The 15,294-nt window shown below is 42.5% G+C and overlaps 1 protein-coding gene across 2 annotated transcripts in view; it reads right to left on the bottom strand.

Moving 5' to 3' along the window:
- PCDH19 (protocadherin 19) overlaps window positions 1–15,294 on the bottom strand; it is a 175,906-nt gene that overhangs the window by 54,559 nt on the left and 106,053 nt on the right. Inside the window, exon 4 of one of the 2 annotated variants that reach the window (XM_058196844.1) lies at window positions 11,775–11,944. In XM_058196844.1, the coding sequence (XP_058052827.1) occupies window positions 11,775–11,944 (170 nt within the window). Of the gene's footprint in view, window positions 1–11,774; window positions 11,948–15,294 lie in introns of both variants that reach the window. The other variant, XM_058196843.1, reaches the window with a different exon arrangement.

Consider the following 15,294-nt stretch of genomic DNA (forward strand, 5'->3'; position numbering starts at 1 on the left):
TGGAAGATCTTAAAACCTTTCGACTTCTGTTGAGCCTTGTTTTCCTCTGAACTGACCCAGCCTCACAAAAGTTCAGAATAATGGAAGAGCTGATAAATAAAGACGTGGAGCACATTTGAAGTGGGAGTCTATTGGACCTCTGGAAATCAACAGATTATTAACTTGTCGGCAGGTGCCCTTCTGCTCCCACCGCCAAAAGAAATTAGAGTATGTGTGTGGGTTCTGGTATATATTCCATTTGATATCAATTAAGGAAAGGAAAACAATTCAGTGCAGTAATGAATTCCAAATTGGGTGCATATTACAGCAATTAAAAGCAATTTATCTGGCTGATGAAATTATTCTAGTCAATCAGGAAGACCAAGAAAAAGTTAAGAAGGCCTGGGTACAATTCTGATGGCTAAATGAGATTAGAGGCAGAAGTCAAGAAGATTCCTCATGGCCATTGAGTTTCTTACTACCTTCCCTACTCATAAACTTCATAATACAGCCCTGCTTTGAAAGAAGGAAGAGGGGGGAGTAGATGCGTTCTTGATGTCTACGGAGATTCTCAGTCATCCAGGCCATGGTTGTCCCAAAGGTGCTTTTTCAAAAGGCAACTGGACTTTGTTTTTCCTTGAAGACATTCCGTTTTCTCATCCAAGAAGCTTCTTCAGTTCTTGGATTAGAACTGTTCTTCTCTGCTTTTTGGATGAGAAGCAAAATGTCTTCTTCAAGGAAAAACAAAATCTTGGTTGCCTTTTGAAAAAGCACCTTTGGGACAACCATGACCTGGAAGACTGAGAATCTCCATAGACATCAAGAACGCATCTTCTCCCCACTCTTCCTTCTTTCAAAGCAGGGCTATATTATGAAGTTTATGAGAAGGTACCTTCTCTTTCTTTTCTTCCCGACATTCTCCTCTTCCCCCAAATTCTCTGCCCCACCTTATCCCCCACCCACCCCCATTTAATATCACACGAGTCTACCTGTTCTATGCATCTGAGGAAGGGAGCTACAGCTCACAAGACCTTAAGCTAGGGATGAAATCTAAAAATTTTCCCTACCGGTTCTGTGGGTGTGGCTTGGTGGGTGTCCAGCTTGCGAAGGCAGGCAAGCATGGCAGGGCTTCGGGGAAGGGAGTAAGCTGCTAGCTCCTTCCCCGAAGCCCTGCCATGCTTACCTGCCTTCCACATGGGCTTCTGGTTGCCTGCCTTGCAAGCTGGCCACTGGGATGCCAGGAAGGCAGCATGGAAGGCAGGACTGTGGGCCGTGGACTGGTTCGGGGGCATGGCCAGCCAGAAACTGCTACCGGTTCGGCGAACCAGACCCAATCTCTGCTACCTACTCGCCCGATCCAATCCAATCTGGTAGCATTTCACCCCTGCCTTAAACTGACACTAATAATGTTTATTAGCCAGAAAAGATGCTATCAAACTTTAAGAATGGGAAACCATCTGAAAACTTAATGGACACCATCTTTGAATTCCAGTGATGAAAAGTGGAGACAAGCAACTGGTCAATTAAGAAACCTGTCAACAGATACCTAGGTCATACTTTGTCACTGTAGATGCAAAACTGTGCTCAACATACTATTGCAGCATTAAAGCCAACAGGCCGTTCTTATTTAAATCACCATTCTTATTTAAAGACAATAACACAAAGAAACACAACTGCATAACTTCAATCTCCAAGGAAGAAATGGTGAGCTGAAGACTGGAGGCAACAACCAGAACAGAATGAAGAGCTGGCAAATAGACTGTCTCTTCATAATTTCTCTCGACAAGAAAAGGACTTCACTTCAACCACAAACACTCCATACGGTTGCTATTTATGAGGATACCACAAGATAGTGGTTTCCAGGCGGCTTAGAGCTTTGGAAGGTGAGGGAATAGCTGCCTTGCTATTGCTGTCTTGCTCAGGCTATTATTGGCACCTTTGGAAGGTCACTAGGTTTTCATACTTGCTATTCTAATCATGTTTGAAAATTGCTCATTAACTGCTTTTCAGCAATTAAGATCCTTTGGAATGATAAGTCTGAAAACACTGGGTAAATTCCCTTCAATCCTTAATGAAGTAAGTTTTAAATACAGTTTTAAGTCCTTTATTGGAAAGGACTAAGGATCAAGATTGTTAAGAGTAATGGGTAGGAATATGAAGTTGGTTTCTTTGATCAAAATTAAAATAGATCTGTTATCACTGGTAGCAGTTACAAGATTTTTGCTGATCAGGACTGAACGACAAGGTTTTAAGGATTTCTTTAGAAATATGAGATGAGAAAGAGGAAGAAGAGATCATTCCAGGGGTGGGTTCAACTTACCTTTACTACAAGTTTGCATATGCAGAACACTTTTGATGATGTTTGGGTCAGTGGGAGGAGCCTCCCGCCGGTTTTACTACCAGTTCTATAAAACCGAACCGGGGGCAACCCACCACTGGAACATTCGTTGTATTTTAAGAGAAAGTGATAAGTTACTAAAATTGTCTATACTTGTTGAGATGAAGGAGAAATTGTTTTTTATATATTTCTTTTTTTCTTTATTATATTTTTACTTTTGATTCTTTTCTATTTTGCATTCTTTTTTCTGCGCCTTCTATTTTAGCTGTTTAGCCTTCTATTGTTTTTAGTTTGTATTACTGCAACTGTCATTTTTAATAAAATTACTGCTAAAGTTCCATCCCCACCATCATTATACAACCCACCCACCCGCCTTGCATGGAGTGGTAGAAAGTCTCAGAAAAGTCACCTTACTAAATCTGCAACTAGGAGAGTTAACAGGCGAGATTAGAACGACAGGGGATCTCCAGCCCAAAATCTGTGAAAAAGCTACCAGGTCCTGCAGAGCTGTGGTAGATTTACATATTTCATTCACACCTCCATATAATTTACATAACATTTGCACCGAATGCATTAAGGCATTTGGCACTTCCTCTAGACACTACTAGACGAAAGACTAACAGTATCAACTTCTTCTCTTAAAAGGAGCTCTAGATCAGCTGTCTCGCTTTGCAGATAATGAAATATTTGTTCACACACAAAAATGGCAGCAAAGGGTGAATTTAATCTGGGGGAGGCGGGAAGAGCTAGAAAAAGGAGGAAGAGGAGGTTCCACCTGGAAGAACCTTGATTTCTACTTTCATCTCCATTCCAGGCATCCTAAATTCTAGCCATTCACAATCACCATATGGAGTGGAATGGAATGGAATGGAATGGAATGAAATAGAATAGAATTAGGAATAGAACACAATTAGGAATAGAATAATAGAATTAGGAGCAGAATAATAATGGAACGGAACGGAATGGAATAGCATAGCATAGCATAGAACAGAACAGATTTAGGAACAGAATAACAGAATTAGGAGTAGAATAATAATGGAATGGAATGGTGTATGATAGAACAGAACCAGAGGTGGGTTTCAGCAGATTCTGACCAGTTCTGAAGAACCGGTAGTGGAAATTTTGAGTACTTCGGAGAACCGGCAAATACCACCTCTGGCTGGCCCCACCCCCATCTATTCTCTGCCTCCCGAGTCCCAGCTGATTGGGAGGGAATGGAGATTTTTCAGTATCCTTCCCCTGTCACGCCCACCGAGCCACGCCCACAGAACCAGTAGTAAAAAAATTTGAAACCCACCACTGAACAGAACAGAATTAGGAATAGAATAATAGAATTAGGAGTAGATTAATAATGGAACAGAACGGAACGGAACAGAACAGAACAGCAATGTACGATTAGACACACAAGGAATTTGTCTCTGGTGCAGAAGCTCTCGGTGTGCATGTGTGTAATTATGAACTTCATATAGTTAATGAACACTGCTCATCAAGCATAACTGCTTTAAAATGACCACTTCCCCCACATTATCCAGGCAACCTCTCCCAATCGTTCCTTCCCATAAACTTTTTATCTTCCGAAATCTTTTTGGAAGATAAAATACGTTCCAAAATCTTTTTTTTTTTCTCCTTCACCGGTGGAGCCACTAAGCTATTTCAGCAAGGGTTGAGGGTCTGGAAAAGGATTTAAACTTTCAGAGCGCTATAAATGTTTAATCTATAAATGTTTAATCTCTTCATCTCTGCCCATAAGATGACTGTCCAGAAAATACATTATTGCAGAGAATGCCACCAGTGTCCCATTAAGCAGGGATGATGGACAGGAACTCCAAAATCACCTCCGTGAACTCCCATTTAGAAGGGTTTGTGGGGGTTAAGTGGAATCACTTTTTATGAATATACCCAGAACTGCAAGTCTGAGGTGTTGTTGTTTTTTCCTCTCAAAATAGAAATATTTTTCTACCACAATAGTGAAAGAAAGTCAGCCTTTATTTCCAAGGCTATGGCCAATGTTAGTCAAGATCAGTGGTGGGATTCAGCCGGTACAGACCAGTTCGGGCGAACCGGTAGTTAAATTTCTGGCTGGCACCGCCCCTCCCTTCCCCTTCCAGAAGTCCCCATGCGCTCCATTTTGGCTTCCGGGTAAGTGTAGGGAGGCCTACTAGGCCCAAAATGGGATGATGACAACCCCCCCCCCCTGCGGCCCATTTCCACCTCCAGGAGGCTTCAGGGAGGCCTCCTAGGCCCAAAACAGGATGGGTGGGGCGACACGTTTCCCTCACCCCACTACCCGATTTTGCTCCCAGGGGCTGCAGGAGGCCGAGTTCTGCCTGTCACACACCCTAGACACGCCCACCCTGGCCATGCCCACCCCAGCCAGTCATAAGGGCAGAGAGCCGATTGTTGAATTATTTGAATCCCAACACTGTTCAAGGTCTACTGTATTTCCCAAGAAATGGATAGAAAATGAACAAAATGGCTTAATAGCACCTCCTTGACAATTCAAAATAGAAAAGCCAGCTATGAACAGGCAACATGTAAATAAAATTATCCCTAATGAGGCAATGCATTTGTCTCCCCCTTCCCCAAAAAAAAGAAAAAAAGAAGAAAAACCCTCCAGAAGACAGCTTTTTGTACCCAAGCAAAGGTGCCAATTCAGAAATAATGATTGCAATTTAGAAAGCAATTCAAGATATCCCTCCATACAGGAACCGTCTGATCTGGACTGATCACTCGGAGTGATCATCCGAGTGATCTGCTCATTCTGCTGACAGCATGCTAAGGTTGACTCACACATTTGAGACAATTCTCTGTACATTTTTATCACTCCTCATAGGAACCTAAAATTAAAAAAGAAACTCAACCAACCTTCTCTTTTACAAAGAAAGCCCATGAATGCATCTTTATCTTACATGAGATTCTAAAAGCTTGTTTGGAGGTTCTAGCAGAGCCGTGGTGGCGCAGTGGTTAGAGTGCAGTACTGCAAGCCACGCCTGCTGACTGCCGGCTGCCTGCAATTTGGCAGTTCGAATCTCACCAGGTTCAAGGTTGACTCAGCCTTCCATCCTTCTGAGGTCGTTAAAAGGAGGAACCAGATTGTTGGGGGCAAGAGGCTGACTCTGTAAAACCGCTTAGAGAGTCCTTTGTGAACAGCATGTTGTCTGGGTATTTTTCCAGTTCCTAGTTTCTACCTCTGTCGTCTAACCATTGGTAAAACAAGTCCCAACTTTGAAAATAGTCAACATATTAACATAATAACAGAGTTGGAAGGGACCTTGGAGGTCTTCTAGTCCAACCCCCTGCCCAGGCAGGAAACCCTACACCATTTCAGACAAACGGTTATCCAAAATGTTCTTAAAACTTTCCATTGTTGGAGCATTCACAACTTCTGCAGGCAAGTTGTTCCACCTATTAATTGTTCTAACTGTCAGGAAATTTCTCCTTAGTTCTAAGTTGCTTCTCTCCTTGATTAGTTTCCACCCATTGCTTCTTGTCCTGCCCTCAGGTGCTTTGGAGAATAGCTTGACTCCCTCTTCTTTGTGGCAGCCCCTGAGATATTGGAACACTGCTATCATGTCTCCCCTAGTCATTCTTTTCATTAAACTAGACATACATAGTCTGTGTCTTCTTTTTTGATCTTCAGTGTCATTCTCTAACTGGGACATCTTAATATGACAGCAAAAGATTATTCAATCCCTTTCTTTAGATGAACCTGGAACTGCCTTATTTCTCCCATTTGATGGTGTACAAAAGTGAAAATGCCCCATTTCAATTGGTTTCCAGGGGAAAAACACTGTCCCATGGTTTGAAACCATCTGTTCTGACCAAGGCTTCCTTAGAAAGCACAATCTTAGTCCCACAAAACCTCTTCTATTTATACGGCTGTAAATTACTTTCATTTATAGTCCGCAAGGCTTGATAAACAATCTTTCAGGGGAAGGTTATCAACCCCCACCTATCTCAGGTGGAACGCAGCCAAAGAGCTAATTCCCAGATGCAGGGCAAGGCCAAACTTGGCACAGAGTCACAAACAGAGGTTTCAAATCTTGAATCGGTCAGGTGAACTAATTGCTTCCTGCAAAAGCTCACGTCCCGTTCGCTCTTCTTTTATATCTTGTGGGAGGGGCCAATCATCTCCAAGCTTTACTCCCAATTTGACCCTGTTTTCTTAATTGTTCTTGTCGCCTGGCAGCTCTGCCCATGCTCACACTGGGAACAGGCTCCTGCTGTTCTTCTGCCTCGCTGCTGTCAGACTCCGGAAGCTGCATATAAGTAGCAGATGGCCTTGGCCCCCTCTCTGCCTCCCTTGCAGAGCCCTCGTCTGAGCTTTCTCCAGCCCCCAGGACTGGCCCAAGTTCCTCCCCAACCTCTTCACTGTCCGATTCTGCTGCCAGCTCCACTGGCCACCGGTGGGCCACAACACCATGCCAGAAGTCTTTGAATTCACTGAGGAACCGAGATACACACCCTTGACCTAAAAATCGGTCCTTTGAACTTTGCGGTGAATCTTGGTCTCTGATAGAAACTCCGTAGCCTCTAGAAGTCAAGCTGCACTAATTTTATTTATTTTATTTTATTTATTTATCGTAACAATATATACAAGCATTACATAAAGGATTATATAATATATAAACATATATATGAGGAGAAACAAGGTAATATAAACATATATATATATATATATATATATATATATATATATATATATATATATATATATATATATATATATATATATATATATAGGAAGAAACAATAGGACAGGAACGGTAGGCACGTTTGTGCTCTTATGCACGCCTTTGCAACAACAAAAAAATGAGGGAGAGATAATGGTCTCCTCACAGGTATTTTGAGAGAGAAAGAGAGAGAACCAAAGTCCTCTCACACATTTGTTAAGGCTGTTCTTCACAAGGATGAATGATTAATACATACAAAGACCTGGAGGCTTTTTTAAAAAAACCTTGCTTGGAGGGCACTTGAAGGAAAAATGTATAAGCCGATCTTAAGACATCTCTCTGACACAACCATTGTTGTCTCTCTCCTTTTGATAGAAGAGCACGAGAGTTTTGTTTAAGGTTGAAATATTATTATGAAAGTGAAAATAATTTCCAATCTGGGCTGGAGAGAAACCCTCTTAGCTTTCGGCAGATTGCTTTTCAGGCTTTTAGGAAATGCCTCACATTTTGAAGTTACGCGTGGAATTTTTTTTGTTTCTCTAGCTTCCTCTACACATTCACATTTGCTAAATTCTTAGAGTAAGGAGAAGGTAGGATGCCTCCATCTCACACTCAGGCCCACAAAATGTAAACTCCTGGAGTTAGCTTTGAATCTGGGATAAGTAAAGTATCAGATAGATAGATAGATAGATAGATAGATAGATAGATAGATAGATAGATAGATAGATAGATAGATAGATAGATAGATAGACGCAGTGGTGGGTTTCAAAAATTTTTACTCCAGGTTCTGTGGGTGTGGCTTGGTGGGCGTGGCATGGCTTGGTGGGCGTGGCAGGGGAAGATTACTGCAAAATCCCCATTTCCTCACGATCAGCTGGGACTCAGGAGGCAGCGAAAAATGGGGGCAGGGCCAGTCAGAATTTTTACTACCGGTTCTTCAAACTGCTCAAAATTTCCGCTACCGGTTCTCCAGAACTGATCAGAACCTGCTGAAACCCACTCTGGATGGATGAATGGATGGGTGGGTGGAGGATGATAGATAGATAGATAGATAGATAGATAGATAGATAGATAGATAGATAGATAGATAGATAGATAGATAGATAGATAGGAGATGGATGGATGGATGGATGGATGGATGGATGGATGGATGGATGGATGGATGGATGGATGGATAAACAGATATAGATGGAGAGAGAGAGAGAGAGAAGATAGATGAATGGAGAGAGAGATGCGGGGGGGGGAGATATTTCAGATTTGCTTACAAGCTGACACTGTTATCATTTGTGTGTTTGTTTTCCTTCAGAAAAAGAAAATCTAAAATGCCATCGCTGTCCAAGAAAACAACCCTAAAACCCGCAGCATTTCTCCATTTCTCTTTCAGAACTGTGTTTGTATCCACCTTGAACATCTCGACCAACATATTGACTCTAACATTATACGGTCTTAGACAGCAGGCAGAAACAAGCCTCTTTAAACAGACATTTGGCAAAAAAAACTTTTAACAGCCCCAAGATGTTTTATCCGTCAGACCCTTACTGCTGTTCTTACTAACACTTTATTTTTTATTTTGCTTTGATTGCTTTAAATATTGCTAATTTTGTCCATTGCTTCCTCCGGGAAATGGGCAGTAAAACTTTTACAGTCAACAAATAAACGTTTTTACGTAGGAGAATGTGCCATAAAAGAAAGCAAGGAACAGTTGAAATATTTCATCCAGCTTTGCTTTTCTTTTCTCCCATTCCCCGATCAGTTTTTCTCTTAACAGAAACCTTGTATTCTTTCGCCTGCTGCAGTTTCCTTCCGCGAGGGTGTTTTGAGATGCTGACAATTTTCCCTGAACACAGCAATGTCTCTCTTCCCTCTCATTAGCCCCATTTTGACTCTAGCTGTGGTAACTCAATTAGTAGATTGTCGCAGCCAATTCACAACTATACCTGTGTAATAGACCAGCCCGGAAAGCTTTAGGCAAGGAGTTAAACCTCATAAATAAAGAGATAAACCTCATAAATAAAGAAATCACTTTCCCCATTTTTTTCCCCAACCATCAGATAGAATCTAGCTGAAGGGAAGGTGCAGCCAGCCACACAGCAAACATTTAAACACTGCAAGTCCTACTTACTGGCCCACATGCCCTGCCCTTTGCATGCGTGACACGCGTATTCCAATGTATAAGTATGCCTGAAATTGGTTTTCCCTGTTGCAATGTAAGGCTGTGAAAATTGGACCATAAGGAAGGCTGAGTACCAAAGAATTGAGGCCTTTGAACTCTGGTGCTGGAGAAAACTCATGTGAGTCCCTTGGACTGCAAGGCGATCCAACCGGTCAGTCCTAGAGGAGATCAACCCTGATTGCTCTTTAGTAGGCCAGATCCTGAAGGTGAAACTCAAATACTTTGGCCACCTAATGAGAAGGAAGGACTCCCTGGAAAAGAGCCTAATGCTGGGAACGATGGAGGGCAAAAGAAGAATGGGACAGCAGAGAACGAGGTGGCTGGATGGCATCACTGAAGCAGTCGGCGTGAGCTTAAATGGACTCCAGAGGATGGTAGAGGACAGGAAGGTCTGGAGGAACGTTGTACATGGGGTCGCAATGGGTTGGACATGACTTCGCAACTAACAACAACAACAACAATGCCTGAAAAACCTGGGTATATTTATCTCTAAATGTATGTTTACATACACTTTGCCAACATTGCAGAACTGGGTGTTCTGGGATCTAAAGTTGTAACAGCCAAGGGGGGAAAAAACTGAAGTTTTCAAATGACCTTGAATGGAAAAAGGGGAATAGCAGCACAACAGGTGAAAATTGGCCATCTAGGACTTCAAGACAGAAAAAAAATAAATTACAGCCGGCTGGAGCAACATCAGGGATCAAGCATCACACCCATGGCTTTCATGTTATCGTGTCTGAATAACAAAGCAACAAAGCCACCATTTTGTGGAAGACCTCCTATTTTTAAATGAATGCTAGCGGTATGAACCTGGTGCCGCTCACCCAAAATGTTTGAGGGACTTCATTCTGTGCTAAGCCACTTGGAGAAAAATTACCATATTTTTCGGAGTGTAAGACACACCAGAATATAAGACGCAGCTTAGATTTGGGGAGGAAAATGGGGAGGGGGATATCTGCCTACCAGGTATTCATCTGGCTAGCATCCTTAGTCTGGTCAGCTTCAGCACATTAGTTTGCTGGTTTTGAGTGCGCACACATGCTTTTTATCCCCTGCTTGGAGATAAAAAAACAGCTTCTAAAACACAGTTGATCTTTGGAGAGAGAAGCAATGAGAAAATCAGGCAAAGCACGGAAGATCGCTTCACTCGCTAGCGCCTTGTTAGGGCTGAAAAAAAGCTTCAAAAAAGCTACATTTGGAGTATAAGACACACCCAAATTTTCAGCCTTTTATACTCTGAAAAATACAGTAGGCCTTCTAAGAGAATGGAGAAGAAAGAGCTTGGAGAAATATCATTCAGGTATGAAGGAGCTCTTATCAGAATATGACCCTAGCATCACAGTTACAACCTGCAATATTTTCTGCACTGTCAAGAAACACAGGCAGGGGGCGCGTAATTTGCTCCCTGTAGTAATCAATATTTTTACAAACTTGGAGTCACTATGCAAACCATTGTTATGTTCGTTATAAAGTACCAATATCTTTTTAAAAAAATATTGTTAATAAAAAGGACAATAACAAAGAAAGGCGATTTCAATACCTCCCATAAATTCCAGTGGGGAAAAGGTTGCCTTTAGAAGCTTTCCATTTTCTGAGGCATAAATGATACTCCACAGTTTTATGTTTTCGCCGCATTGATCTTGGAAGACAGGTCAGAAACATTAGACTGTAATGTCGAAGCTTAAACGCAGGACAGGCGACTTTAAAGGTGACATTCAAAGAGCCATTCCTTCCCTAAACTGTTAGCCTTTCAGTTTTGGCCAACTCATCATCTCGGTTTCTAGGACGGTTTCCAAAATCTCCTTAGGCCACCATCTGCTCTCTCCTGACATCCTTGTTTACTATAGTGACCTGAAATGAATTGTTCTCACATACTCTTCCCTTCCTTTCCCATGGATGTTGCTGCTTTTGTTCACATTCATTGCTGGTTCTCCCTTCTGAAGCTGGACAGACTTCAGAGGATAATTAGAACTGCAGAAAAACTAATTGCTACCAACCTGCCTTCCATGGAGGACCTTTATACTGTACGAGTCAAAAAGAGGACTGTGATAATATTTACAGACCCCCTCACATCCTGGACATAAACTGTTTCAACTCCCACCCTCAAAGCAACACTACAGAGCACTGCACACCAGAACAACTAGACACAAGAACAGTTTTTTCCCGAATGCCATCACTCTGCTAATCAAATAATTCCCTCAACACTGTTGAACTATTTACTATGTCTGCACTACTATTAAGCTTCTCATCGTTCCCATCACCCATCTCCTTCCACTTATGACTGTATGACCGTTGCTTGTATCCTTACGATTTACTGTATATTGATATTGATTGTTTCCTGATTGCTTACCCTATGACTATCATTAAGTGTTGTACCTTATGATTCTTGATGAAGGTATCTTTTCTTTTAAGTACACTGAGAGCATATGCACCAAAGACAAATTCCTTGTGTGTCCAATCACATTTGGCCAATAAAGAATTCTAATCTAATCTAATAACTCACCAACTGGACCATGGTTTGTTTGTTTATTTGTTTGTTTGTTTGTTTGTTTTTGGACCAAGCAGGTTCTACTATACCATGCTCAGCATTTGCAAAATGAAGGCAACCTACCTTGTTCGGGCACCTGAGACCCCATGGAAGTGACACTGGTATTCAAAACATCATTAACAGCTGTGTCACAGTAGAGGCCCCGCTGAGCATCATGTTCACTGTCCGTCTGGTCACTCTCTTCGTGTCCGCTGTCCTTCAAGCTGTTCCCCTCCAAATCTTTGAATGTCGAGCTGCTGGGTGGAAGAAAGGGGAGTTATTTTTTTGCTTCGCAGAGCCGAATCGGAGAGACGCAATCACACCTTTCCTCCCCAATTTCTAACCGCAGGGGATCCAAAGCCTGGGGCAGGTTTTGCAACACTTCGGGCTTCCCTCTGGGAGAGACACGCTGTCACGAGAGACCGTTTCCAGTACAGCCACACTCTGCTCACTGATCTTCTCCTGTAGATCAGTCTAACCTAGACTTCCCTAAAAAGCACGAAGCAGATTCCTGATCCCAACAAAACTCCTTTTATTAAGCAAACAATGAATTCCTCTCATACACCTTCAGCAAAAGCCTGGCAAACAGTCTTTCAAAGGTGAATTTATGACCACAGACCTTATCTAGCTTGGAAAGCTGCCATGTAAATATTTTCTAAACGGCAGTGCTGTGCAAGGAAAAACTTGGCACAAAGTCTCTGAGATTCACGGACAGATCTTCACACTCCTGAAACGACCGAACAAATGAATTGTTTCCTGAGAATGCCTACTCCCCTTTCATTCCTCTTTTATTCCCTCTGGGAGAGGCCATTTATTGTCCACCTGTGGCCTTACTCCCAAGTCGACCCTTGTTCTTTAGCTGTTCCCTTCGTCTGGCAACTCTGCGCATGTGTACATTGGGAACAGGCTCCAGCTGTTCATCTGCCTCACTGATGTCTGACTCCAAAGGCAGCTGATAACTGGCATACGGCCCTGGCCCACTCTCTGCCTCTGACGCAGAGCCCTCATCAGGGCCTTCCCCAGACTCCAGGACTGGCCCATGTTCCTCCCCAACCTCCTCACTATCCGAATCTGCTGGCGGGCCACAACATGTACAGTGAGGCAGCTGGAACTGGAGACAGAACCAGAAGGTTTTTAAGAAGGAAAAAGAAACAGATCAACCTGAGAGTATATCTGCTTGTAGAACAGAGTGAGGACAATGAGAGTGTTTAGACCAAGAAGAACCAAAGAAACATCGCAGGTATATTGGAGGGAGGGAGCAAAAGCCCCAGGAGATTCCCAGAAAGTGGGAAACAATTAGAAGAAACCAAGCCAGTAATGGGATTCAGCCAGTTCGGACAAGTTCAGGCGAACCGATAGTAGTCCTATTTAGCCACGTTTTCTAAGCCGCATGCATGCAAGCAAGCCGTGCACACACACTCACATTTTCAGTGAGGGTGAACCGGTTTTTAAATTATGTGAAGCCCACCTCTGGATCAAATACAACAACAAGCCATCCTATCGACATTGTCCATGCTACACAACGACGTTCATTCAGTTCACCCAAAAAGAAGGCTCCCCATGAGTATCACTGATGTAGAATAAATACAACAAATGAGGTTTTCTTATGTATAGAATTCTGAGACTAGGTATCAGGCACAAACAACCAGAATCACTTCAATTATTAACAGCAGCAGCTGCTTGCAATTATTGCAAGTTCAAGTCCCACCAGGCCCAAGGTTGACTCAGCCTTCCATCCTTTATAAGGTAGGTAAAATGAGGACCCAGATTGTTGGGGGCAATAAGTTGACTTTGTATATAATATACAAATGGATGAAGACTATTGCTTGACATAGTGTAAGCCACCCTGAGTCTTCGGAGAAGGGCGGGATATAAATGCAAATAAAAAAAATAGTGTCTCAAGCAGAAGCTTTATTATTAGTTATCTAAGTCAGGGGTCTCCAACCTTGGTCCCTTGAAGATTTGTGGACTTCAACTCCCAGAGTTCCTCAGCCAGCTTTGCTGGCTGAGGGACTCTGGGAGTTGAAGTCCACAAGTCTTCAAGGGACCAAGGTTGGAGACCCCTGATCTAAGTTACAAGAATGTCATTAGATTGATTGCATTCCCTGGGAATGGTTAGATAAAATTTCAGGGGATTCTAGGGGACATCCTGCCCGTACCGCTTTTTGCAATGCAAGGACTCTAAGCTTGATCCCCTCTTAACACCTCCCTCCAGTCTAGCTGGAGATTCCACTACATCAGGCGTTAGCAAATACCTAAGAAGACAACACGCTGAATGGAAGGCCCGCCAAACGGAAACAATTATTAAGGATATGCAGATTTTCCAAGATGCCAGAGACAAGAAAGTCATCATTTCCCAAGCTAGCCATAGTTTTCAAACTACTATACAAGCCTGAGAATTTACTCATTGACACATTTGGTTTAAATTCAGCTCAAGTTCAGCTGGTTCAAATTTTCACTCAGAGGGATTGCTATCATTCATTCAATATATTTATAGGGATACCCACCTACCAAAGTACTATGAGCTGCAAACAAATAATAAAGTAACAAGAATAATAACTGGAATCTGAATTGAAAAACATGATTCTTTTTGCTTGTCCTTTGTACCATGTTATTCCTTAATTTAAAAACATGATAATCATCTGATAATAGCAACAACAATACTTTCAGTGCTTAAGAGGACTTCTGTGCTAAACATTACGTTCAAGCCAATTAGGGAGTCACTCAGCCCTAAGCAGTTTAGTATTAGTGTAAATGCTTGATCCTGGAAAAAGGTGTAGCTACTAAAGAGTTGAAGGCAGCTGCTATATACCGTTAAGTAGCCCTGAAGTACCTTTTTATGAAATTTTTTTTTTAAAAAAACCTCATCCCATAAGAAAACCATAGCAAACTATTTCTATTGTTAACCAGAAAATGGGACGCGGTGGCTCAGGGGCTAGGACGTTGAGCTTGTCGATCGAAAAGTCGGCAGCTCAGCGGTTCGAATCCCTAGTGCTGCCGTGTAACGGGGTGAGCTCCCGTTACTTGTCCCAGCTTCTGCCCACCTAGCAGTTTCGGAAGCACGTAAAAATGAAAGTAGAAAAAATAGTGACCACCTTTGGTGGGAAGGGAACAGCATTCCTTGCGCCTTTGACGTTGAGTCATGCCGGCCACATGACCATGGAGACGTCTTCGGAAAGCGCTGGCTCTTCAGCTTTGAAACGGAGATGAGCACCGCCCCCCTAGAGTCAGCAACGACTAGCACGTATGTGCGAAGGGAACCTTTACCTTTTAACCAGGAAAATCACAGGGGGGGGGGGAAGGGGAGGTCTCCATGAAGTCATCAAGTCTTGAGTACAACTCAAAACAGAACTTCCCCTTTTGTCTTGTGCGAACCCAGCCATCAGCACCACAATTCCACTCCATCAGATAGCAGAAAGAAAGAAAGAAAGAAAGAAAGAAAGAAAGAAAGAAAGAAAGAAAGAAAGAAAGAAAGAAAGAAAGAAAGAAAGAAAGAATGAATGAATTTGAAGGTGCTTATCACAGTTCTCTGAGTTAGCTCAAAGTCAAATCTCTTACTGGTCACGTGACTGAGAGGAAACGGCTTGCTAACCTTGCAGTTCCA

This window comes from Ahaetulla prasina, chromosome 11 (assembly GCF_028640845.1).
Source record: "Ahaetulla prasina isolate Xishuangbanna chromosome 11, ASM2864084v1, whole genome shotgun sequence".
In the NCBI taxonomy this organism is placed as follows: domain Eukaryota; kingdom Metazoa; phylum Chordata; class Lepidosauria; order Squamata; family Colubridae; genus Ahaetulla; species Ahaetulla prasina.